Genomic DNA, 26,543 nt, shown 5'->3' with positions numbered 1-26,543 from the left:
TGGGCGGGAGGGGGGCTGAAGCCCCCTAGCAGGGAGGGCCGGGAAACGTTCCCACTGAGGGGTGACAAAAGAATCCAGGGGCGCTGGGAAAGCGCCAAGGTCTCCTCTGAGTGCTGTGGCCCAGACCTCCCTTGGGCATACCCGTCGGGCTGCAGCAGGCTCGGACCCACCAACCACGCCCCGGAGGAGATGGGCTGCACAGGACGAGCTGCTTCCACCTTCCTTACATCACTTTTAAAAAAGCATAGTAAAGAGTCTGAGGACAAATTATTCAACTGTTTATCATACATAAGACCGCATGACTATAATACAAAGGGGGTTCTTTTTCATTTAACGTTACAATATACACAGCAAGTCCGGACCAGATCTTACAATCTGCACACAGGTATTTAACCTTTTCCATGCTGTTTATGTTTACAATGCACAGAAGTCCTGTAACCAAACCGTGTAGTAAAGCACACAAAACTGGACTGTAACATAACACAGTATGCAGAAGCACTGGATTTTATGCTTTCCTTTATGTCGATAGCAGTGTGGAAACCGCTATCCTTGTTGTTGCTGTTTTGTTTTGTTTTTGGTGCTTGCTAAGATGTGGCAACCAGCACAGGGAAAAAAGAAAAAAGAAAAAAAAAAAGAAAGAAAAAAAAAAAAAAGACCTGCCCCATGCTAGGCCTTCAGCTCCACCCTACACAGCAGTGACTCCTGACTCCTTCCCTCACGGCCACGCTCCGGACGGCGTCCTTCCATCCGCTGCACACCTTTTGGGGCCACCGAGTTCAAAAATCCATCCACAGGCTTGACATTTAATTACAAAATAAATATGGATTTCCTGATTAACAACAACAAAAAAAGGTGGTGTGGTTCCTAAAAACGGGTCATCTCCAAGCTTGCGTTCACGTCCACGTGGTCCTCGGCCTTCCTTCCGCCGCCGTGCTCAGGGAAACCTGCTTCTGTCCCCAGGACACTGGCTGCGCCCGGCGTGGGCCCGGGGTGGGTGCGCGGCAGGGGTGGGTCACTGCTTCCTTCCTAGGCTCCTCTCGCTCCGGACAGGGAAAAACCACTTCTCTTCATTCTCCCAAGTCAACCGCTCAAAAACACAACACCCGAAAATGGGCCAATTGAAAAGGGGGAACACAAATGGAGTGACTGCCGGACTGCGTTACGTTAAGGCAGCAGCATCTCAAGGCGAGGCGCCGGCCCGTCCCCTCGGTCACGGTGACTGCTTTACTCCCGCTCAGACAGCAACCTCTCGGGGCCGGCGAGGCCGCGCTGTCAAGGGTACGAGTAGGCTAATGGGGAACACAAGGACCGGCTGCCGGCTCCAAAGCGCCCGGGTCCAGGGTCCCTCTGCCTTCAGAAGCCTGGACATGGTGATAATGTAACCAATGTGGTGGTCTCGAGTTGGGTGTCGGTCTATGCTCAGTACACAGATTGCTGTAAATGTATTGGCTATGGATTCAACAACAGTTCCAGTTTTGTTTAAGCAATAGTACAGCCATAATTTTCAACTGACATTTAAAAATGGTCTAGTTACACCTTGTGTCAAAGTGCAGAACTGCTACATTATTGGTTACAGACATCTATGTGCTATAAAAACAGCTTTGGTACAATAAATTATCAAAAAAGAAAATAAATTTTTGTAAAATTCACAGCATAATTGTGAGGCAAAAAAGCAGTCACATAAAATTCTGCATTTTTTAAAAAATGTTCAGGATGAACAGAAGACATCTTTGTGCAGAAGAAATGGTGGAGATACCACGTGCCGAGAAAAGCAAAAGCAAAAGTAAAAAGCAGGAAGGGACACAGCGGTAGCTATTTCCGTCAAAGCAAACCACTACTTCTGTGACCTTCAACCGAGAAGGAAGTCAACTTTATGACACACGCAAAGTGACCTCGCAATACCTTACAATGAGTGGGTCACAAAAGTCTACTGGAAAAGAAAGGCCTCTTGAATTACCCATCCTCTGTGTTTTCAGCATTAAGGACTGTCTGCGAAAGCATGTCCAGCGTGATTGCATCTGAAATGGTAGGCTCTTCTCGTTTCGAGTCCAAATCCATAAGGCCAAAGGTTATCCCAAAGACCACCACTCAGACCCCCCTCCCCGCCCCACCCCCCGGGACTGGCCACGGCTGACCCGTTGATTGCTTCCCAGTGCACCTCGGTGAGCAGACCGGTCACGCTGCGTCACTCTCTCCGCGGCCTCCGTGGACCTGCTGCTCTGCTCCTCGCGGCTCCAGACAGGAGAGCCCTGACCCCGCCACTCCGCGTGCTTCCTGCGCCTTCCCGGCGCCAACGCCACCGTCCCTTCCGACAGCGACGGTGATGTCTGTGTGAGCTGAGGGCCCTCTTCCTTACAGTACTGCATTTCCGTGCCCAAGTGTGTTTGGAGGACTTTAAAACCCAAAATTCCCACCCCCCACCCAAAACAAAACAAAAAAAAAAGGGGGGGGGAACCAAAAGGGGAAAACACCCTCCCAGGGCCCTGTATGCAAGTTATGTGCAGTGCCTTAAAAAAAAAAAAAAGAAAAAAGAAAGTTGGCAAATGACCAAGACCAACATCTGAACATGAACTTGTGGAACAGAAAGACAAAAAAACACCCCCCATGACCGGGATGTGGCAGGTTAGAATGGGGGCGGCAGGGAGAGGACACCTCTGAGCTATCCGTGAAGATGGGCTCGGACATGGCTCCTTCGGAAACTTCACTGTCCCTTTGCGATCTTTCAAGTGAAAATAAAAAGTCAGCTCTGCCCTCTTGTAGCGGTTCAGTGTGTTAATCTCCTTCTGATTCAAGCAGCTTTGCACTTTGTTTTTTGGAAAAAAAAACACCACTTCTATAAAAACACACAAGAAACAAACTCCAGTTTCAACGTAGTCACGAGCTGGCGACGGGGCTCTGCTGCACGCACACCCCCGTCATGGGGGACTCCTCCCTGTCCGCCCCCTGCCGCATGGCCAGGTGTCCCTCCGCCAGGTAATGTGCAGGGCCCGGGTTGGCGGAGAACTGGTACGTCGGGTGTCCAGCTATGCCAGTCTCTTGGCGGGGGTTGGAGTAGACGGTTAAATTCACGTCCATGGCCCCGTTCTGTCCAAAGTCCAAGGTGTTAGCAGCCACGGGGCGGTTCTGGTAGGCCTGATTGCCTTGGTTCCCGGTGGAGGAGGAAGATGTCGAGGAGGACGTGGTGGAGGAAGACAGTGACGTCATGGAGTGGTGGCTGTGGCCCACCTCCATGGAGTCCTGGGTGGAGGAGCTATTGGTGGGAGAGCTGTAGACCCTCGGCCTGGTCCGGCTCCCCAAGGCCTGCTGTCCGTGGTGGTGGTGGTGGTGGTGGTGGTGGTGGTGGTGGTGGGAGCTGTTTCCGTGGTGATGATGCAATGCGTTCTGCGGAGGGGCGACGTGGAAGGTCGTTTCTTGAACGGGATGAGTTTCCACAGTGACCTGTGGAGGCGCTTCAGGGCCCGACCAGCCGAGGGGGGCAGGAAACTGCTGACGCACCTGCAAGAACACACCTGCATTTCAGAGCACCGTCCCGGTCTCGAGACGAGCGCTCTCCTCAACTGGGAGGGGAGGGGCGCGTCCATCTCAGAACTCAATGCGCCAGCCTTTCCGGAGAGGGGCGGAATGAGCCCCCGACGGCCACTCCCTACCCCGGGACCCTTCCACTGTCCCTGCAACAGGTACAGGCACTGGGAGCTTCCATTCGGGGACTCCCTTTACTCACGCCCCTGCTGTGACCCCTCGGAGGGCAAAGCCCATCTGTCTCCACCGCATGCCCAGCAGGTTTCGTGAAATACGTATTCAACAAGGACCTGAGAGCCAATGTGCAAGAAATGGAAAACATCCAAGAGAAAAAATTGGCGTAAAGTTCTTAAAAACAAAAAAATCCAATAGTCCTCAAACTATAAAGCTAATCAAAACTTCACACAGTAAGGAATCAGCAAAATAAAACTGTCAATTTTTCACTTCACAAGGAACTAAGGGGATCCCACCACTGCGCTGGCGGGAAAGCTAAACTGGCCAATATCTATCAGAGTGATGACCACGTAACTCTCTGGCCCAGCCATTCCACACCCAGATTTCCTCTTGCAAACCGCTCAAGGTGGGGTACTAGATGTTTCAGGTATTTATTACAGCACCATCTGTAATGGTACGAGAGGCTGGAAATAAGTTGGATGACCATTAACGAGGGACTACTGAAATGACTTGTAGAATATTTTAGAAGATCTAAAGAAAATAGTGCTGTACAACTATAAGAAACATCTATGTGTTGCTTCTATGAGCTCCAAAATATATATCTAAAATATACAAAATATGTAAAGCAAGTAGCTGTTTTACAAAAATATGTAAATTTGTAAAACGAGGGCACCTCCTACAGGCAAGGCTCTGATTCCCTCTTACTCTAGAATTTTTTTTTTATACAAAAAAAATCCCCTTATTTTTGTAAAGCAAAAACGTGAAACTGTGGAATGCAAATCTTACCTGGAGACTCTCAGCAGTTTTCAAATACATAAAGTATCTCCCCACCCCACTGGGAAAAAGCTAGGAACACTCAAAACTCAGAAGCTGGAGGACATAAAGGCTTTTCATGAAACCTTTTTATATTTACATATTTGAACTGTGAATGTATCAATTACTCATATCTTTAAAGGGTTGGGAGGGGGTAAAGGCAATATTTTACTAACTTTCATCAAATACGAGTATAAGGGTCAGACAATTTGTCTTATTTTTGGTTCTATCTTGTGTATATGGACGATCTTATTTATTTGGAAGAAGGAAAGAAGGAGGAAAGGGGAGGTATAAAGATTTAGAGAATTGAAAAGAACAAAACTAATCAGTCCTGGCGTGGACATAGGAGAAAACCATCCTCCACCACTGCCAATGGGAACGTCAACTGGTTTAACCTTTTTAGGAAAACCAATAGGACACTTCTCAAAAAAAAAAAAAAAAAACTTAAGAATTTAGATTCCGTGTGATCCAGAAATTCCACTTCTGGGCATCTAGCCCAGGGGCCCAGAAACTCCATTCAGAAAAGGCCTCTGGACTCTCACGTTCACTGCAGCACTACTGGTAATAACCAAAATCTGGAAACCACCCAAGAGTCCACGATCAGAGGTGTGGATCCATCTCCACAATGAACAACTCCTGGGCGGTCAGGCAAGACGAAGTCCTGCACTCTGCCTCTGCGAGGAAGACTCTGGAGGGGTCAGGCCAAGGGACATCAGCCCAGAGAGGGACAGAACCAGAATGACCTCTGGCTGTGCGATATAAAATGAAGACAATAAAAAATGGCCGAGGGTGAGAGGAGCTGCGAGCTGGGGGAGGGCGGAGAGCGAGATTGGGGGGCAGGGGCGCGTCTGGCGGCACACAGAACTGCCCACGAGCGTCCGACATCACCATCAAGCTTTTTAAGACCGTAACAGAAACTTCGGGACAGCCTCTGGGAGCTAAGGACACGGAAGACTTAAGACCCAAGCCGTGAGGTGTCGGGGAAAGGTGGCCCGGACTGAACAAAGCCCATGACAGCGTGAATGAGAACACGCTTCAGGTTTTAAAAAAAGCGAAGGAAAACCAACCCAGTAAACAGGATGGGGGAGGAAGAGGAGCAGGAGGAGGAGGGACCCCCAAGACAGCCCCACAGGGAAGTCTCAGAGTCTGGGGTTCCCCATGGTGGGCGAGGGAGAAGGGCTGCGGGGGACAGACGGCCACTGAGTCGAGGGTGTGCTCAGAGCCCCGGTCTAGGAATGGGCGTGGCGAGAAGCTGGCCGGGAGGGCAGCACAGGGTGCAGGTGAGGAGCTGGCAGGAGGCGGAAGGGCTCCAGCACGGGCGTGGCGAGCACAGGAGAGAAGGCGGCAAGAGCAGGAGACTCGACTGTCCGCAGTCTGAGAACAAGGCTGGGGGCAGGGGGCCCCCGGGCACAGCAGAGAAGCAGGACGGGGACGGGGATGGGCACTGGGCAAGGCTGGGCCCAGCGGCCCGTCTGCTTCGCCCAACTGGAAAACAGGGAAAGTAGCCCTCGGGTTGTCTCTGACAGGCAGGAAGGCAGACCAGGAAGAGGCGGGGCCACCCGGCCGAGGCGCTCACCTGGGGGCTGTGCGTCTCGCAGTCCATGGCCTGCACGGCGGCCGTGAAGTGCCCGCCGCTGTGCCGGTGCTGGTGCGTGGGGTCCGACCGGGCGCGGCCGCTGTTGCTCGTCCCTGACGATCCGCCTGCAGGAGCACAGCGCGGCATGAGCACCCCGCCCCGACCCCGGGCTCTTCCCCACGTCACCCCGGCACCCCCCCGGCCTGCTCGGGCACCTGAGCTGGAAGATGTGCTGGACGTGGTCCCCGAGGACTGGGACTGCTCCATGGCGGGGCTGGTAGACACGCTGTTGCTCGTGTTGGTGCCCTCGTCGGCCGTCTTCTTGAAGAAGCTGTGCTGCAGCGCATAGTAGGGCTGGATCCGCGTCTTGGGGTCGTAGTCCAGCATCCTGAGGATGAGGTCCTTGAACTTCAAGTAGTCGGCCACCGTGTGTCCCGACTCCCCGGCACGGCGCCCGCCGGGGCCGCCCGTCTCCACGCCCAGGATGTTATGGAGCTTGCGGGTTCCCGGTGGTTTATACTCCTGCAGCGGGAGAGAGAGAAGGCACCCGTGAGCAGGACGCCCCAGGGAGCCGCCACGGCGGGGAGGGCTGGGCCGCTCAGAAGACACTCCTCGTAACAAGTCACTCTACCCTGTGCGCCCGGTAACGGTTCACTCTCCAACAGACAGACTTGAAGTCTCCTAGGACCGGCTCATAACAGGCAGAATAGTCTTGCCAGTTTTGGTTCGAGCTGCCACGGAACCCAGGAAGCTGCCGCACTCCCAGGGGCTCACCGGGGGCTGGGGACCCCGAGGCACAGTGGCCAGGAGGGAGTCAGGTGGGCAGCAGGGGGCAGGAGCACTTTCACCGACACACTTCTAAGCTGATGACAAGGCAAAGACAAGAACCGAAACCCAATACAGTCTGGATTCAGCTCAAGGCCAGAGAGGCCTGAGGGGAAGTAAGACTTCACTCATCCCAGCTGCTCTGACAACAAGGTCTGGCATCAACTTAAAAGTTACAGGTGCACGGACGAGGAACAACATAAATAAATGACTCCAATGCTGGAATTAACTACTTTAAAAAATGGAACAAACGTGAAAATGTAAAACTAAATAATCCAGTGTTAGAAAGGGGCCTCTTTTGTTGCAGCACTGTTCACAATAGCCAGAATCTGGAAACAACCCGAGTGCCCGAGAACAGAGGACTGGCTAAAGAAACGGGTATATTTACACAATGGAGTACTATGCAGCTGTTAGAAAAAAAAACGAAATCATGAAATTTGCACATAAGTGGATCAACATGGAGAGTATCATGCTAAGCGAAATGAGTCAGAAAGAGAGGGACAGACACAGAAGGACTGCACCCATTTGTGGAATTATAAAGTAACATAATAGGAGACTGACACCTACGGACAGTAGAGATAAGGGCCAGGAGGATTGCCCCACAGCTTGGAAGCCAATCTCATGTGTGGGGGAGAAAAGGCAGCTGGGAAGGAGAAGAGACCACTAAGTCATGACGGTTGGAGGGCTCACTCGGGATAGTAGATGCGTGCTGAAAGTAGACTGTGGACCAAACATGGTGGCCGCTTAGTACCTGTATTGCAAACCATGACACCCAAAAGGACACAGAGAGTAAGAGGGAAGGTGCCTGCCACAGAGGCAGGGGTGGGAGGGGGTGGGGGTGGCGGGAGGGACACTGGGAACACTGCGGGCAGAGAATGGGCGCCGGTGGAGGGATGGGTACTCGACCATTGTATGACTGAACGTAATGGTGAAAGTTTGTAAGTCTGTAACTGTATCTCACAATGATTAAGATTAAAAAAAAAATGAAAATGAAAGAAAGGGGCCTCCACTGAGGGTAAGAGCAGACTGAAGTCGGCGGCAGAAGAACAACCGGCTAAGAGAAGGTCCAGACAGAGGTGCAGAGGTGACTCAGTGAGACGCTGACGCAGACGCGGCAACCAAGGATGCGGGGAAGGACGGCAGTGGGGCCATGTCTGAGGAGATGACGTCCAAGTGCTTGAAGAAACGATGGGAGAGATGGACCCGCAGATCCAAGGAACTTCACAAATTCAAGGACAATCAACACAGGCAAAACTACAGCCTGGGACCTGCCTGTCAAGCTGCTGAAAAAGACCCTGAAAACAAACCTGACTCGAGTCAGAAAGAACAGGGAGAACCGTCACGTACAGGAAGCAAAGTCCGGGCAAATCGCTTCCCTGTGCACAACTGTCAACCCTGGCAGCAGCCCCGCCCCCCCACTGGGTGGTCCAGGCGGAATCCTGCACATCCTCGGAAAGGTGCTTCTCCACAGCAAACGACTTCTGAACCAGGTGTGTTAGAGGCTCAGGGCGCAGCCAGGGCGGAAAGGGGGTGTACGTGCAGACTGAAAAGCTCTTGGTCATCACCTTCATCTCCAGGTACTTTAAAAAGCACTCAGGGGTGGGAGGGAGAGTTACTGGGCTGACCCACTAGTCACCCCACCGGCCCCCTGGCATACGGGCCCCAAGGCCTCGCCCAGAGGCAGGAACACCCAGAGCCCCGCTGGGCGTGCCCCACAGCCCGAGGAGAGGGGCGCAGGCAGCGGAGGGGCTCAGACACAGCCCGCCCGCTGAGGGGCAGCACGGCCGCAGGTGATAGTCCACGGGCGAATCACAGGTGTCTGTTAGAGGAGGACACAGAGAACCAGAGGACAGCAACCAAAATGTGACTAGAGGCCTGGAATAGAGCAACAAGTACTCGGCCCCGAAGAAGGCAGAAGGAGAAAGAAGCAGTCAGACGAAGGAGACGCAAGTCTGAAGCCCTGAGTGATGAAACGCTTACAATGGAAGAGACTCTGGGAATGGATGTGTGTTTCCAGGCTGGAGCGACAGTACCGTGGGGAGGGCACTGGCCTTGCACGCAGCCAACCCGGGTTCGATCCTGATATCCCATATGGTCCTTCAAGCACAGTCAGGAGTGATTCCTGAGTGCAGAGCCAGGAGTAACCGCTGAGCACCGCTAGGCATGACCCAAAATGGGGGAAAAAAAAGTGTATTTCCAGGGGCCAAAGAGACAGTACAATGGGTAGGGCCCCTTGTCTTGCACGTGGCAGGTCTGGGTCTGATCGCCAGCACCACCAGATGTGACCCCCCATTCCCGAAAAGAAAAGCTCTAAAGCATGTGATTCCACTGTCAGCTGTATACAAAGGTCATACTTCAGTAGAAACTAGTTTTAAGTAAAATAATAGGAAAAAAATGCAAGAACAAACAAGTGCTTCTGGCTCTGGGAATATCAGGAAAAGCAGACTGAGGGGCCAGAGCAATAAGACAGTGGGTGGACTTGCCTTGCATGTGGCTCACCCAGATTCGATCCCCGGCAACACTATGGGCTCCTGAGCACTGCCAAGAGTGATTCCTAAGCATCACTAGATGTGACCCAAAAACTAAAACCAAAACCAAAACAAAAACAAAAAAGAAAAAAAATAAGAAAAATAAGAACGAAAGAAAAAGAAAAGCAGACTTAAAGACAAAAATCCTCCGATATAAAAGGTGACATGATAAAAGTCAATGTATGATGAAGTCATGATGGCACCAATGGGCTCCAATGGGTGAGAGGGCCCAGAAAGCCAGTGCTCGGCAGAGAGACCGTCCAAGGCCACGCGGCCCACCCCAGCCATGGTCATCCGAGCAGGCTGGCACCGAGCCCAGGGCCAGGAGTGAACCTGAGCAAGCCCCACCCTGCCAACAAGGAAAGTCAGACAAGTCCGAGTCCAGCTGATGACACTGCTATCAGCCGAGGAACAAACACACACAGAACACAGGAAGAGCAGTGTCGCACCAACTGACAACCAGACCTACCCGTACTGACTTCTGGAGACTGAAACGCTAAATAAACATTCTTTTCAAGTGCTTGTGGAAAATTCATCAAGACAGACAACCTGATCAATTATAAAAAGTTACAATTTTTAAGAGTAAAATCTATTTCCTGACAACATTAATTAGATATAAAGAACAATCAGAAAATCCTTAAGTATTTCAAATCATTCAGGCTTTTGTTTCTTCTGGGCCACAACTGGCAATGTTCAGGGCTGGCTCCTGGCTTGAGCTCACAATCACTCCTGATGGTGTTCAGGGGCCCATGTGGGATACTGGGGCCAGCCATGTGCCCGACCCACTGGATTATCTCTCTGGCCCCAACAATCAGCATTCTAAACAGTGACGAGCTAATACAGAATCACAAGGGAAATAAAGGAGATTCCAAAAAGAACACAATGTGTATTAAAAGTTGCAGGATGCCACAAAAACTGCACTGAAATCTACTAAGAAAGCTTTAAATTCTCTACCTCTAGGAGTTAGGAAAAGCACATGCAGACTGAAGAAAATAACAAGTCACAAAAAGTCAACAATGTAGAAGGAAAAAACATCCAAAGACCCCAAATCTGTATGTCTATAAAGATTTATAAGCATGATAAACGTAAGAAATACGGAGAGGACATTTAAAAAAATGAGCTAAGACAAATGATTGAAATCAGGAAAAAACAAGACTATCATTACAGCTCTGCCAAAAAAGTAATACCATAATTAAAAAATGTGGATAATTTCATGTCAATTAACTTAATAGGTGAGAATATGTTTCTTGAAATTCATAGTTTTTGAGCAAAACTCAACTCAAAAAGAACAATCACATATTTGCTTGTAAATGATTTACAGTAAGTCACTTCTAATAAACAACACTCTAGGGCCGGACAGTTTCATCAGTGAACTCAATCAAACATTTACTAAATACTGCTTCTCATATAGGGGCCGGAGAGAGAGTACAGTGGGTAGGGTGTTTGCCTTGCACACAAGTCAACCTGGATTTGATCCCCAACATCCCATATGGTCCCCACAGCACCACCAGAAATTCCTGAGCACAGAGCCAGGACTAACCCTGAGTATTGCTAGGTATGCATATACTGCTTCTTATTGGAACTATTTCAGAAAACCCAAGGATATTTTATAAACCCAGCATAATCCTGGCATCAAAGCCTAATGAAGATGTTATAAGTTTTAGGCAATTGTTCGTCTAATGACAACAAAAGAAAACTTACACCAACAGATTAGAAAACTGAAACGTGTGTGTGTGCAGCACATAAAGGTTATGTGTGATATATCATAAGCTGGGTTAAATATTCTCATAATCATCTCTACAGAGACAAGAAAAGCACCCAAACCCCACCCAGGATTTCAAAATCCTCTGAAACACGAGGGCTGGAGCGATAGTACAGTGGGTAGGGCATTTGCCTTGCAGGCAGCTGACCTGGGTTCGACGTCTCCATCCCTCTCGGAGAGACCGGCAAGCTACCGAGAGTATCCAGTCCACATGGCAGAGGCTGGCAAGCTCCCCGTGGTGTATCCGATATGCCAAAAACAGTAACGAGTCTCAAAATAGAGACGTTACTAGTGCCCACTCGAGCAAATCGTTGAGCAATGGGATGCCAGTGCTCAGACACAAATCACAAACATCATTCCTAGGACCCGAGGGAGCCTATCAAGGGGAAACCGCACCCTCCACCCAGCCTCTGCCTGGAGAAATGCAGGCACGCCTGTCTCACAATTCCCACCAACGCACGGAGGCCTGTCAGGACAGGGAAGGAAGCAAGAGCCCAGGCCCGTGGCCCGCAGGAAGCCTCAGAGCGGAGGAGAGCACCCTGGGAGGCAGGAAGCAGAGCAGCAGTGCGCGAGGCCTGCCCGGCCCGGGCCACAGAAGACAGTGAGCACTGCAGGGAGAGCTGCAGCCAGGCAGAGTCGCTACCAGAAATAAAGCTCATGGGATGCGGGGAAAGGGCCCATCAGTAAAAATATAAACTCATGAAAGACGAACCTGCTGGTTAAGCAAAACTAAACCTACTAGCAACTGTATCAGGTTTCCAGTACATGGATTCAAGCACAGACTGGGGAAACTAACAGGGTGACAGAAGGCAGGTGATGGCGTGACAGGAAAGATTTACGGGAAGGACTTCCCCAGAGTGGCTCTCTCGAGTCTTAGAATGTGGTTACGGTGTAGGATCGAAGGCTGAGGTCCACACACGGAGCAGGTGAAGGAGATACGTATCACTGAATATAAAAACAGGTTGAGATGCCACCAACTTTTACTCCTGGCGGTGCTCGGGGGACCATATGGGATGCTGGGAATCAAACCCAATAGTCAGCGTGCAAGGCAAATACACTCCCCGCTGTGCTCGCTCCAGCTAGAGATGCCACCAACTTTCAGAGGGGAAAAGACTTTTTTAAAATACCCACACACAAAAATAATAAAAGAATAATTATAGCCCAATCTATTTATTTATTTTTGCTCTTTGGGCCACACCCAGAGATGCACAGGGGTTATTCCTGGCTCTGCGCTCAGGAATTACTTCTGGCGGTGCTCGGGGGACCATATGGGATGCCGGGGATTGAACCCGGGTCCACTGCGTGCAAGGCAAACGCCCTACCCTCTTACTATATTGCTCAGGCCCTATAGCCCAATTTGGGAGAAATGACAGACTCCAGCTGGGAGTGGTTTAACCGTAAACAGCAGAGATTGGAAAAACGGGACCAGAAAAATAACATATTTACAAAACTAGGAGGGGAGGCAGAAACAAACAAAACTCAGCGTGGAGAACACAGTGGTCTGAGCTGCCCAGAGCAAAGTCACAAACGCCGAGACGTTACGGGTGGCAGCTGTGTCTGGCTCCCGGGCAGAGGGCCGTGGCAGAGAAGCCACGGGCACAAAGGCGAAAGGGCTCCGGGACAGAGGCGTTTCTGCTCGGGGTTTCCCACCGGGCTTCACAGGCACGTGCTGAAAAGAGCTGCTGGCTACCGCACCACCTGATCTTCGAGGAGAGAGCAGACACGTCGGCTGTGAAGTGCACCATCACGCATCTATTTTTAGCTATCAGAGGACAAAGTTCAGCGTCCAGAGCCATGTGACGGTGAGTGACAGCAAACCGCTCATGTCAGTTCACCAGAAAGGACACCTGATGGCAGCATCACGAGGACCACAGCAGCACCAGCCCCACCCCCCACCAGAACCACCCGCGGGAGGCCCTGCACGCAGGTGAGAAGATCAGACCCGATCATGGACTGAGCCAGCATGCCGTTCTACCCCACACTGGACTACAGTGGTAATTATTTTCAAATACACAAAACAAAAACATACATCAAAATGCAAAACTGCCATCAATTTCTTAAACCGACAGTTAACCCCTCCCCCCCCACAACAACACTTAAAGAGACACTATACAAAGAAACCGCTATAAGAACAAGCTTGACTTGGAAAACGCCTCCCTTTGGAGGATTCTGAGGATGTGGAGTTCCCGAGACCCAGGCCACTGAGCTGGGAGTCAAGGACCAGGCAACAAATTTCTTATTCTTATCACAAATCATTTAGGTCACAACTACTTTTCTTAGGCCAAAGCAATAGTACGGTGGGTAGAGCACTTGGTTTAACCCTGGAACCATGGATGTTCCCTGGGCCCCAACAGGAGTGATCCCTGAGCACAGAGCCAAAAGCCAGCCCTGAGCACCGCTAGCCATGACCCAAAACAAACAAAAAAATTCTTTTGTCTCATGTATAGTAATGGACTTTTTTTTAAAAGGGAAGAAATCACTGCAATTACAACTTGTACTGTTCCCAGCTGCAGTACTGATAACTGACTTCACTATCAAACCAAACCACTGAAATGAAGTGTGGGGCATTTGTGTAAAAAGCTGCTTTTCCAAACAAAGCCTTCGAGAGAAGTCTGGCAATTAAACTGACACTACTTCATAGAGGTAACGCAGATTAAATTAGATCCATTCTTGGAACTAAATAATATACCTGTTATCAGATAGGAACTGTTAAAGAATAAAAAGACAATTTCAGTGAAAGCAATAGAGACTCAAAAAAAAAAAAGAAAAGAAAAAAACAAACTACGAACCAACCGACAAGTATCCCAATTTTACCCGTTTTCCATCTTTGGTCTTCTTTAAGTTCCAAGAGCCATCTGGCAACTTCTCAAAGAACTTTCTTGCTTTTGGTGCTTGGTCGAGAATATGAGCAGGCGGGATACCCAGAACTTCCACTATTTTATTCATTTGATCTACCTGTATTAAAAACAAGAACAAACCTGTGACATCTACCGGGTACCCCACCCTGCCTCTGTGCATTCACTCACCCATCCTCGCATCGATACCTAAATGAGCGTGTCCTGGGGGCCAGGGCCTCATCCAGGCCCTCGGACGATGCTGAGCACAGGAGATGAGCCCCACCCGGGGGACAGGGCAGCCCATCCGCGCCACTGGGTGGTGGCCAGAGCCCGTGGACACCAAAGAACAGTGAGGAAGGGTGGAAGTCTCACAGTTCATGTTTGTGGCTCGTTTTTAAAAGAACCGCCAATAAAAAAGCCAGCTTAATCAAAGTACAGGTTCACTCACTTCAATATGGGGTGTCTACCACATTCAATATACTGTGTCCAGTAGAAGAGCAGTGAACAGACAAAAACTGCCCCCCCAAAGTCTAAATTACAGTCTAACATTATGTAAATAAAGCAAGTGCGCACAGCCCTATGACAATCACTAACAAAAAGCGTTCAGTAACTGGCAACAATGAATTAAAAGAATGGAAAGGGGCAGTTTCTGAGACCACGGCATGAACTTTTCTTGCTACATCAATTCTAAGTGAATGAACTGATACAATCTGCGAACCCTGAACCACAAAGCCCCACAAAGAAGTAGCAGTTCTGCAACAAAAGAAGTTCCTCCAACAGCAGGAGAATGACATCTCCCTCCAGGACAGTCTCTGACCTTCAAAACTCTCCTGGAGGAAGGGCTGGAGCCGTAGTACAGCTGGCAAGGCCTGCCTTGCACACAGCTGACCCAGGTTCAATCCATGGAACCCCATGTAGTTACCTGTCAGGAGTGATCCCTGAGCACAGAGCCAGGAATAACTCCCGAGCACTAACTACACCCTCCCCCCCCAAAAAAAAACCCTATCAAAAACTTACCTATGGATACAGGCTGGACACCTGTGGACTAGAGTCTATAACTCTAAAATCCTACAAACCATATTGGCTCTGAATGATCTCAAACACCCACCCATCAGCCTAAATCAAAGCTTCCATTCCACAACATGCAGGCTGTCTCCTGTACCCGGGTGACCTTTTCCTGTTGCTCTATCTAAAATCCCTAAAATCGGGGGGCTGGAGCGATGGCACAGCAGGTAGGGCATTTGCCTTGCATGCGGACAACCCGGGTTCGATTCCCAGCATCCCATGTGGTCCCCTGAGCACCGCCAGGGTAATTCCTGAGTGCAGAGCCAGGAGTGACCCCTGTGCATTGCCGGGTGTGACCCAAAAAGGAAAACAAAACAAAACAAAAAAAACCCTAAAATCGGGTACCAAAAATATTTCACATTCTCTGACCAAATCTAAGAAACTTCACTGTTTCATAACTGCAAATTCAAATTCACTTTCATATGACTCAATAAAACAATGTCAGTTAGAAAAGCAACTCAACTCAGCATTTGAATGATTAGGTTGGTAAATAGATTTCACTTCCTCAAAATGCCTTTCGGAACAGAAGATCACAGGCAAAGAGCTTCACGTACCTCGTTGGCCCCGCTGAAGAGGGGTTCCCCAGTGTGCATCTCCACCAGGATACACCCCAGGGACCACATGTCAATCGCAAGGTCATAAGGCATTCCCAGGAGCACCTCTGGAGACCGGTAAAAGCGACTCTGAATATACTGGTATATCTGAAAGATATGTCGAAGCAGTATGAATTCCAAAATGCTGCGTAGCTGTGGTCTAACAGGACAGGCTGGTTATTAAGTTAGGATTCCATTTACGAAGTTGGACATTAGTCTATGAATATTGTTTAAGCTACAAAAGATTTCAAGGGAATGTTTAATCTGTTGTGAAATACGAAATACTTATAAAATGCAGATGCTTCCATTTAGACCAACACCGGTAATCAAGATACATCTTTAAAATAACTATTCCTCATCAGAAGAAAATACTGAGACTAATTTCTCGATTCTTCTTTCCTTCCGAAATATCTAAAGTGACACAGAACATGTTCTTGCTCGTCTTTCGTACAGTGCCCTCACACGACCCCCCCGAAGCTTCCGGCATCTGCACTGCTCCAGTTCTCAGGTTAATTCTGCAAATGATCCCACATGCAATTCCAGCGGAAGCGGTCATTTCTCTGCCCTCTTTCCACTACCCCATTCGAAGACATCTCATCCTGAAATGAGCTTTCAGCACGGGACCCTGAGGATGAGTCCGAGGGGCCGAGTGCCACGTGACTACATCCTGGCAGGCCCATTTCCCCTTGAGCCAGGTGACACACAAGCTCTTCCCACCCAGACCTGCTCCCGGCTCCTGCCAACAACTCCCATCACTTTCTCCCAAAGTGGCTTCAGTCCCACCTGGGAAGAGGGTGAGCGACTGTGAAGACTTGCCACATTTCCAAGATGTATTGTTTTTTGAGCCAAATGCATGATGAGCCCCTACAAGACTCCCTACTACTGAGGCTGTGGCATGTTCAGGCTTATGCAAAATGCTTATCGCCTCACTGTCCAGTCTGGGACGAGGAGCGGTTGGCAATTTTACTTCCTTTCCAGAAAGGTACCACCTATTACTTCTATGTGGTATGCAAGATGCTTTACAATAGCTTTCACAGTGACCAAATGAACAACAGGAAAACTCTGCTTCCCGAGGCCCACTAACCCTAAATCTATCGCTGCAGAAAGGTCTGGGCTGCTGGAAGCAGCTTAAACATGTGTCAGAATTTCTACAGAGAAAAGCAGTTTAAGTCTATTTATCAAAACCCATTTGCCAACTATATAATTTCTCCATTACTGCCACATGCCATGCCAAAATTTTATTTTTCAGCCATCGGCTTTGGAGAAAAATTGATCTCCATCCGTTGACAGTAAAGCTTCAATATTCCGGTTTCAAAGATAAAGAACAAAACAACCCTACTCCTTGGTAACTACAGATCAAACAATATTTAATTCACTCACCTCCTTTTCTGTCTTGTAACAGTCATATGTCCTATTTAAATCCACTCTGAAAACCTACTATCTTCTCATTCCAAGTATTATCCTTTACATTCAAAAAGGCATTTTCCCCAAAGTAGGAATCAACACTCGGTGGTCCCGGTGTGACACTGAGCAGCCACTCCGTAATGCCGCTGAATGATATGCAATAGGGACAGACCAGTCCTCTCCCTGCACCGTTTCGCCTGAGTCTACCTTCCTTCAAAACTCCATGTCAGAGGGGCTGGAGAGATAGCACAGCGGGTAGGGCGTTTGCCTTGCACGTGGCCGACCCGGGTTCAAATCCCAGCATCCCATATGGTCCCCTGAGCACGGCCAGGGGTGGTTCCTGAGTGCAGAGCCAGGAGTAACCCCTGTGCATCGCCAGGTGTGACCCAAAAAGAAAAAAAAAAAAAAAAAAAAAAAACTCCATGTCAGAGAGGTGAGTCGGGGAGAGCACTTGCCCTGCATGTGTGAGGCCCAGGGTGAACCAAGAGTCCAAACCCCTGAGCCATGGGCCAGAGAGACAGTGTGCAGAAGCTGGGCCCTGGCCTCCCAGGGGCCTCGTTTCATCCCATCCAGGAGAGGCCCCGAGACCCAAAAAAGAAAGTCCTGACTCTACTTACCCTCTGCCCCAGCTGACAGGAACTGCCGAAGTCAACGATCTTGATTGCACTGCGTTTGGGGTTGCAGAGGAGGATATTCTCAGGTTTGAGGTCACAGTGAATGATACTAAGCTCTGGAGTCGCGAGGAAAAGCAGTGCAGTGCACATCTGCTGTGCAAATTTCCTCGTTAGGTTCAAAGAGACGCCTCGGAAATTCGTGTTCCTCAGCAAGTCATAGAGGTTGTATGACAGCATTTCAAACACTAAACAGAGATGGTTTCGAAACATAAAGTGGCGTTTCAAATGCACTGGAAGAGAAAAAAGGGTTCATTTTAAATTACATATACCCAGAGAGTAAGGCATTCATGCACTCAATCTGTAACATGACCATGTCACATGCAGAGGAAAAAAAAAAAAATCAAGTTAAAAATTGGAGATCAGCATTCTGCAATAAGAGTTTTACATTAGCTAAGAATATTATTAAACTGCTTGACTACAGAAGGAAGCAGGTGGAATGTCTGTCAATAACCAATAGCATGTACAAAGGGAAAGTACGAGTAGCAAACCGGCAAAGAACGCTGAGAACACACACACGCTCATGAGGGAGATGCACAATCTACTTTGCTGAGTCTTGGGTTTTACTGATTTTCCACAACAAGGCAGATATTTCTCTCTGTCTGGGCAACAGAGCAAGTGTCTGGCAACCGCGTAAGAGTTCCTGACCCAGGTTCCTGATCACACTCATCAAACTGACTGGGCGGGGAATCTCCTTTAAGACCTGGAGGTTTGGGAAAACTTCAAACCAAAGTCCAGCCAAAGACGATTTAAGTAGCGGCCCATGTGGGGAAGCAGGAGGAGATTTATTACTTGCTAGCACAGCTGACCCTCTAGAATCAGGCCTGACCCTACCCGCCCCAAAGGCTGCACTTTAGGTATTAACAGTGACTTCACATCAGAGGCGCTAACAAACCGCAGTGTCACTCCTCGCTGCGGAAGCCTCACACACCCACTGAGTCCCTATAACCCAACTGGCGTGACCACGGTGCCCTGACAGTGGGTGAAAGCGCCGCAGAGATATCTCTGTACAAAAAGCCGAAGGCCAGGCCTGGCCCGGGACACAGGGAAGCAGCTCGAAACCGTGCCAGGGAGCAACGCACCGTTTCCAGAGCAGTTTTCAGAAAAGGACAGAAACAGTGTTTCTAGATCACCCTCGATACACATGACCCTAATCTGGAGTAAAGCATAAATAACACAAGGCTCTAAAGCACCACCCAACATTCTGCAAAATAACGCAAGGGTCCCAAGAGGCAGCTCGGGTGGAAAACAGCAGCAGGGCCCCAGCGGCACACCCCCTCCCCCCCAAAGCCACAGAGCTCTGGGCGAGAGGCTGACCCCCACAGACAAGGGCCCTGCAGGAATCTGGATCGGACTTAGCGGTGGCTCAAAGGGGAGCAAGGAGCAGCTGATGTGAGAGTCCAGCGCCTCCAGAGGATCCTTCGAGGAAACGCAGAGTGCTCCTCGGAGTCCCCGGCACTGCCCCTCAGCATGCCTCTCACCACCGCTCGGCAGCCCTGGCTCCAGCGCGCCAAGCTCTCGGCAACTGTCAAAGAGGCCCAAGCAAGAGTGTCTGCTCTGTGCCCACAGGGGGTGGCAGGACCTTGCTCTTCACACACAACACCTGAGCCTTCTTTCAGTCAGACCCTCGCAGAAAGTGACAAGGGAACTTAACACCTCTCACCCTGCCCCACGGCACAAGCTACTGGGCATGTGTGCTCTCCGACCCTCTCGTTCATGAGCTATACAACACGTCGTGTACTCCAAATATGTATACGTGTGTGTATATCTGCAGTGTGTTTAATGACATGAAAACGGATATATTTGATGTTTTCCTGTGTACACATTTCTATAAAGAACAGTATTTCAGAGCTTCAAAAATATTCTAACATTCCTGGAAGACCAGACAGAATAAAGAAAATTCACTGCTCTTTAAAAAAATAGTAATAACAATAATAATCTTAGATCATGGCAGGTACAATCCAGATGAGCCTTGGCAGTTTTTTAAATTCATAGTCTATGAAACTCATCAGAAAAATGCTGATGGAAATTGCCAACAAGGGGGAGAGACAGAGTAACGAGATGGAGCCCATGCTGACCCCACAGTCCCCGGCACCCCCTGGAATAACGCCCAGGCACAGAGGCAGGAGGAGCCCCGAGCATTGTGGAATGTGGCCCCAAACCAAAAACAACTTCAAAATAAAATTTATGATATAAGAGCAACATGACTTTCTGACAATGTAAGGGATCAATTCTACTGGTCTAATTCTTTGGCTTTTTGTTTGCTCTCCAACAAGAGAAGCTTTGTTTCTTGAGACACTGTGCATTCAGCATCTTCCTAAATGAGAACTCAGAGAAAAGCCAACTCATCCAAAAGAGTAACTGTGATAACTAACACAGAACCAAGTAGCTCTCACTATACATGCCTGCCGTAAGGGCAGAATTAAAATGCCATTACAACTAGGTTATCAACAGTCTCTCCACTACTTTAGCTGACATACAAAACACAACACAAAGATGTAAGGAAAAAGAAGAGGGAGGCATGCCCGGAGCCCTCTGTGTGAGTCTAGCTCCACCACACTGTCCTGACGGGGCTCTATGCCCCACCAACGAGATACTAAGGAGGAGCAAATGCTCAGTGATGTAGAGAGAAATGATTTTAAACGCAGATGTTATTAGTATGATTGTATTAGATACAAACTGGGGGGAAGGGGTATTTAATGAAGTAAGATCATTTTATTTTACCATAGAGAATGGAGAGTGTCTCAGAAGTGAAACCTAATACAAGTTTCTTCAAGCCTCACACCTCCACACACCCAATGTTGGGGGCGGGAGTGCTAACACAGCAGTGGGTGCTAGCCTAGACGCGGAGCAGCCCGCTACAATCCCAGCACCTCAGATGGCCCCCTGAGCTCCCCCTTCTTTCCTCTTATAATTCATGCTAATTTTTTATGAAGTATCCCCCTACCCCAGTTGCACCATGCCCCCGCCAAGTTTCTTAAACATGAGTCTGTTAAGTAAAATGGAAGCACGTTTTCCACGTGGAATCAGCATTTCTGAGTATCTCTGGGTTACTACTCAACATGTCTGTGGGCACTACTACACTCAGCTGACTGTAAGGACTGTGCCAGGGAACAGCATTTACACCTGGCAGCTCTTTATTTCTTAGAGGTGCATAAAGCGATGGCATCAACAACCACTCAAGGCTCAGTTTTGACTGGAAGAGTATCAAACACGTGGTAACGGATGGTGAGAAGCCAGATGTCAACTGGCCCTAGTTTTCACTGTTTTCATGAACTGTTTCCGCCTTTCATTTCTGGAAGTTATTCTGGGGACCCCTGATGACAATGAACCACACTAAGGCCTTGGACTTAGGCCCGGGTAGGTTCCAATCTAGCTCCCAAGCGCAGGGGCCTTGGTTCTGTCACTCTGGTGCAAGTCCCTTATGACCTGAGGCTCCTACAACATCTTTCTCCAGCGTGACCGTTACGGACGGTGGGGCGCAGCACAGGATACGGCCAGGAGCCACAATAAATTATGGCCCTCGGGTGCCTCGGAAAGTCTGACCAGCATCAAACACCGCCAAGGACAAAATCTGCTCCACAGAACACAGGCCCTCCAGAACTGAGTCTGTAACTGTTAACATCTTAGCTTACTTCTGGTTTCTTAGTTATGTCAGACACAAAATGGTCAATGATCCCGGAATCTCCAGAAAGACACAGAGCATTAAAGCAAGCACTCATGTAAATTGTGAAACTTGACACTATGCTCCTGAATTTCTAAATTGTATGTCACCTGGACCACACCTTCCCCAAGACTGGAATAATTTTGCCAGATCAAGTAAATTTGCATGAAATCAATGCCCTTCAATGGAAATAGAAGGGCTGAGTTCTTAACCCCATGAGGACAGCACCAGCCTCTGCTCCGGAGGAAGCAGCAGGCAGGGGCCGTGGTGGCTGTGAGACCCACCGATGTAGTATTTCATCTCAGTGTCATGTTTGTTCATCAGCTCGAGCAGCCGCACTTCTATCTGGGCTTGGTTCAGGAACGCCTTCTTGTTCTTTATGATTTTAATGGCAACCCATTCTTGCTCCACACGGTCATAGGCCTTCACAACCTAAAAAGAGAAAACAACAAATTCCATGAACGGCAACCACTCAACAAGCTCCCGAGTCAGTGGCCACTGTGCCCGTCCCTGATGCATGCCCGGGGCAGGAGGGTGGGGGCGGGAGCTCTGCCGTTCCATCTACCCTCCCGTCTGTTCACGAGCATCACTCTTGCATCCTTCTCAAGACCGAATACCGAAACAGGCAACTGTCCGCTAAGTTAGACAGAACTACTCTAACTTCAGAAAGTCACTGAATCTCGACGAGTGTTTCAGGTTTTCTATCTTTTTTTTAATTACAAGAAAGCCGTAAGGAAAAAAAAAATCTTTCGACTACTGCCACTACACTAGTTAAGAAATGCCTGGTTTTAATCCAAAGTAGATGTGTAGAAGATCTGAAAGGTTTTGGTCATGTGAAAAACGCAGGTAATGTTATAACATTAGTTTTTCATAGGAAGAGATACAGAACAAAAGAATTCGTGGGGCCGGAGTGATAGCACAGCGGGTAGGGCATTTGCCTTGCACGCGGCCGACCTGGGTTCGATCCCCGGCATCCCATATAGTCCCCCAAGCACTGCTAGGAGCAATTCCTGAGTGCAGAGCCAGGAGTAATCCCTGAGCATCGCTGGGTGTGACCCAAAAAGCCAAAAAAAAAAAAAAATTCGTAGCCTGTTTGGGAGATTTTGATGTTTTAAAAAAATAAAAATAAAAAAAAAAAAATAAAAAAAAAAATAAAAATAAGAATGCTGAGGCTGGAGCAATAGCACAGCGGGTAGGGCGTTTGCTTTGCACGCGGCCGACCCGGGTTCGATTCCCAGCATCCCATATGGTCCCCTGAGCACTGCCAGGAGTAATTCCTGAGTGCAGAGCCAGGAGCAACCCCTGTGCATCGCCAGGTGTGACCCAAAAAGAAAAAAAAAATGCTAAGAAAACGGAGTGTCCATGTGCACCAACTCTCTCATCTGAAACTGTTCCTTCAAGGCAAGTTCCATGTTATTAACAAAATAGTCACCAAAAACGGGTAAATCACTTCAATGAGAAAGAACCTTATGTTTCTACAGACCCGAGACAACCATGCCTGATTACAGGCTAAATTAAGCCTACGGTTTGGCTGGATCATTATCTGAAGATGAGGTGAGGGCTACCGGGCAACAGGTGAAGTCCAACTTCCTACCTGTGGTCTCAGCCCATTCTCAACAATCCAGGCTATTAACATTAACTCGGGCCACCCACATAAACAACACAGACAACACCAGCTCGACCATCCCAGTGCCTCGATCCCATGGGCAAAGAATGCCCAGCCCCAGAGTGTGTGTGTGTGTGTGTGTGTGTGTGTGTGTGTGTCTCAGAGGCAGGTGAGGGTGTGGATGGAGAATTGGGGGGGTGAAAGGGAGGGGTCACAAGGGTGCATTCTTGTGACCTCAGGGGAGATGCTGAGGGCGTCTTCCTAAAAGGGGGGAGTAGGCCAACAACATTTGGGCACTTCTGTGCTAAATCAGTGAGTTTCAACCCTGAACTCCAGATTCATGCAACAGGCAGCTTTAGAGACAGCCATGCCCACAATCCATTCCAAAGAAATTCTAGTTTAATTGGTTTGGAACCCAGACATCAGACATTTCCTTGGTTTCCCGGAGCTTCCCAAGAAAGTTCCGTGTGTAACTGGGATGAATCCCCACCAGTGTAAGAAGTGAAGGGGCCTCAGATCCCCCCGGGAGGCAGCGGAGAGTCGAGAGACCGAGCACCGGGAGCAGAAGCCACCAGCGCATGTGACGGCTGCACGCAGGCCAGCGACGCCCACGGGCTGCTGGGGGCCCGGTAGGAGAGAGAGCAGGCGGGGAGGAGAACACACCCTGAGCCTCAGAAGACTGGATTCTTCGGGCCCACCAAGAGGAGAGAAGCGGAGCGAGGGTCCCAGTTTCCGGGCCAGACCCCGCCGAAGCCAGAGAGATTGCCGGCAGGAAGCAAGAGGCCAGGAGGGGCGGCACTGCCCGCTGGGGGTCCTCCTGCCCTTGCTGCCTCTGTCTCAGGGCGCCAGGCGGCGTCCCACCTCTGCTCCCAGTGCCAGCGTGCCTGTGAGCCCTGTCACGGCCGGATGGACATGAGATCGACTTCTTCTCCCAGGCCAAAGTCTTTCCTCTCAGGGAAGGGACGGGTCGGGAAGAGGCAGCAGGCCCCACAGTTTGAGAGAAGCAGGCCGGTGGCCAATGACAATTCAGTGGCAGCCATGAAACAAGCACGTGGATAGCGGGTCACGGTGCGGGCGGGGCCGGCGTTGCCGGTGGCTCCCACGTGGCTGTGGCTTAACCAACACCAACTGCCGCATCCGGACAGGGCATCAGAGCCAAGGGTGGCCAAGAATGGGGCGCTCAGGTGGGCAGATGGCCAGGGGACTCATGCCAGGAAAAAAGGCTTTTTCAAAAATATTTTTTCCTTTATGAGAGCCTCATGATCTACAAACTTATTTGCATTTGGGTCTTAGACAGACCGTGCTCCAGACCCAGCCCCCCACTCTGGGACCCCCAGGCTTCCTCCTGGCCCCCAGCCCCAGCCTGTACGTGGACAGGCACTTTTTAAACTTTGGTTCTTTTCTGAAAGTGCAAGGAAGAAGCATTGCCCCTGGGTGGCCCGATCCCTCGAGAAGAAAGCCACGAGGGCAGGTGACGAGGGCTGTGGCTGGACAAGGGCCGGGCAGGAGGACTCACAGGTCCTCTGGCCACCTGGTGCCTCGTTCCTGCCTGCTCTGTCCCTCCCGGATAGGGGCCGCGACCCACAGCAGCGGAGGCAGTCTGCCCCTGGGCCCTGCAAAAGGCAGAAGACACCTGCTGCAACACGAGGAGTGGTCACTCTCTTCTCCCCCATGCTGTGGGGCAGGCAGGAAGTGACCATCCATAAGCAGAGGCAACGCGGAACCATTCCTGGGCTCTGCAAAGCCCGTCCGCAGGAACGATGCATGGCCTCTGAGTGACGAGAATCAATGCCCCAGTCACACAAAGGGAGTCTCACCTCCTAGTCATGCCATTTTACTCTCCGTAGAGAACTCCGAGAGCTCACATCCATATGCATGGTTTAGATCTACTTACAGGTGTTCAAAGTGAGAGCTGGAGAGAGAGTCCAGGGGTGAAGGCACTGGCCTGTGGAGGCCAATGCCAGTTCTACCATGTACGGCCCCACAAACACTCTCTGGAGTTCGCCCTGAGTACTGCTCAGCTCCAAAATAAAAATAAACGTCGATATCCAAAGTGTACTGCTGAGGACCGAGTGAAACAGAGGGGTACACTTGGATTCCCCTTATGAAATGACCACTTTCCACTCAAGTACCTACCTGTCCAAAGGAACCTTTGCCGATTAATGAATCGATTTCGTAACGATCCATCCACTTTTCTCCGTTTTTTACGATATAGTCATAGTTATCGTCATCATAGCCATCGTTGTAAACCTTCCTCTCCTTCTTATGACTCGAGTCGTCTCCCTGGCCCTGCTGGTGTCTCCGCTTCTTTTTTGCATAGTAAACCTAAAGTGAGAACACTCAGTTAGCACCACTTACATCACTGCTGGAGGCAACTCGAGGCTGGGGCACATACACGGATACATATATATGTCTTATATATACATTTGTACATATATATGTACAGACATATGAGTACAAATAAGAAAAACCTGCTGCTGAACAAAGAAATCTAACAAGCAAAAGCAGCATTTGGCAGGAACAGGGCCGCTCACCCGGTGAGCTGGAAGGACGGCTGAGCCCCACTGACGGGCATTTCCGCAGCGGACAGGTCCTCACGCTCGCCTCACAGGGACCGAGCACAGACAGAGGCATTCCTCCCATTTATGCTTCTGATGGCTTTTCAGATTAATGAAAAATAACAGGAGGAGCAGGCAGAGCCCGAGGGATGAGCCGATAGCCTCGGGGAGGCTCTGCAGGGCACAGCCAGGGGCATGGGCAGCTCCCGGCACCAGGTGACAACCCATTAAAAACAAGGATCAACAAAGTCACTTGTTCCCAACCGTGTGCCCGGAGCTTTGGTAACGTTCTGGGGGAAATTAAGGTCTGTGAAGGGGTTAGGGGCTTGTCCGCATCTTCAATCCAAAGCTAGTCTGATGCAATCTTGGTCATAACACAATCACTGCGTGAAAGAGAGGCCCAACTCGGAAATGCTCACAGGACCTCTCCTGCCACGCGCCAGAGTAATCCAATAATGCTGGCAGTGAGCACCACCAAACTGCTCTCAAATGTATGCACGGGAGTGACTTTCCCGTGAAGTGGCCCTGAAGCTGGCAGAGAAGTATCTAGCATGAAAGGACAGAGCCAACTGGGAGAGAAAGCACAGGGGGGTCCCCTCTTGTCCAGACAAGAGCGTCAGCAGCCCCAGAGGCAGCCAAGAGGCTACAGCGGGGGCAGGGAAAGCCCCAGGTCCCAGACACTCCGAAAAATAACTTCAGGGCAAGGAGCCAAACTGTGGGGTTAAGGGACTGGTGGTGCTGCAGGGTTTTGTCCTACTTACTCTCACTAGAAAGGCTTTGAAACAGTGCACGGTGAAAAGACGCTGATTTAAAAGACAATTTAAAACCAAAGCTATATAGACCGGCCAAACAGATTAGATAAAATGCTTGTTAGCCAGGTTTTAAATGTATCTCAGAGCATGTGACATCCCTGGGAAAAACAAAAAACATATCAAAAAATATATATAA

General features: G+C 49.8%; 1 protein-coding gene across 3 annotated transcripts in view; it reads right to left on the bottom strand.

The window, feature by feature from the left end:
- Window positions 1-255: 255 nt before the first annotated feature.
- DYRK1A (dual specificity tyrosine phosphorylation regulated kinase 1A) overlaps window positions 256-26,543 on the bottom strand; it is a 120,231-nt gene continuing 93,943 nt past the window's right edge. For all 3 annotated transcript variants that reach the window (XM_055125796.1, XM_055125797.1, XM_055125798.1), the window contains 8 exons: window positions 25,174-25,362; window positions 21,716-21,863; window positions 17,714-18,000; window positions 15,654-15,800; window positions 14,012-14,152; window positions 6,298-6,604; window positions 6,083-6,207; window positions 256-3,495 (listed from right to left, as the gene is read on the bottom strand). In XM_055125796.1, coding sequence (XP_054981771.1) covers window positions 2,875-3,495; window positions 6,083-6,207; window positions 6,298-6,604; window positions 14,012-14,152; window positions 15,654-15,800; window positions 17,714-18,000; window positions 21,716-21,863; window positions 25,174-25,362 — 1,965 coding nt within the window. In that variant the 3' untranslated portion in view covers window positions 256-2,874. The remainder of the gene's footprint in view (window positions 3,496-6,082; window positions 6,208-6,297; window positions 6,605-14,011; window positions 14,153-15,653; window positions 15,801-17,713; window positions 18,001-21,715; window positions 21,864-25,173; window positions 25,363-26,543) is intronic.

This window comes from Sorex araneus, chromosome 2 (genome assembly GCF_027595985.1).
Source record: "Sorex araneus isolate mSorAra2 chromosome 2, mSorAra2.pri, whole genome shotgun sequence".
In the NCBI taxonomy this organism is placed as follows: domain Eukaryota; kingdom Metazoa; phylum Chordata; class Mammalia; order Eulipotyphla; family Soricidae; genus Sorex; species Sorex araneus.
The sequence above is the reverse complement of the archived record's forward strand: the minus strand, read 5'-3'. Positions and strand labels throughout refer to the sequence as shown.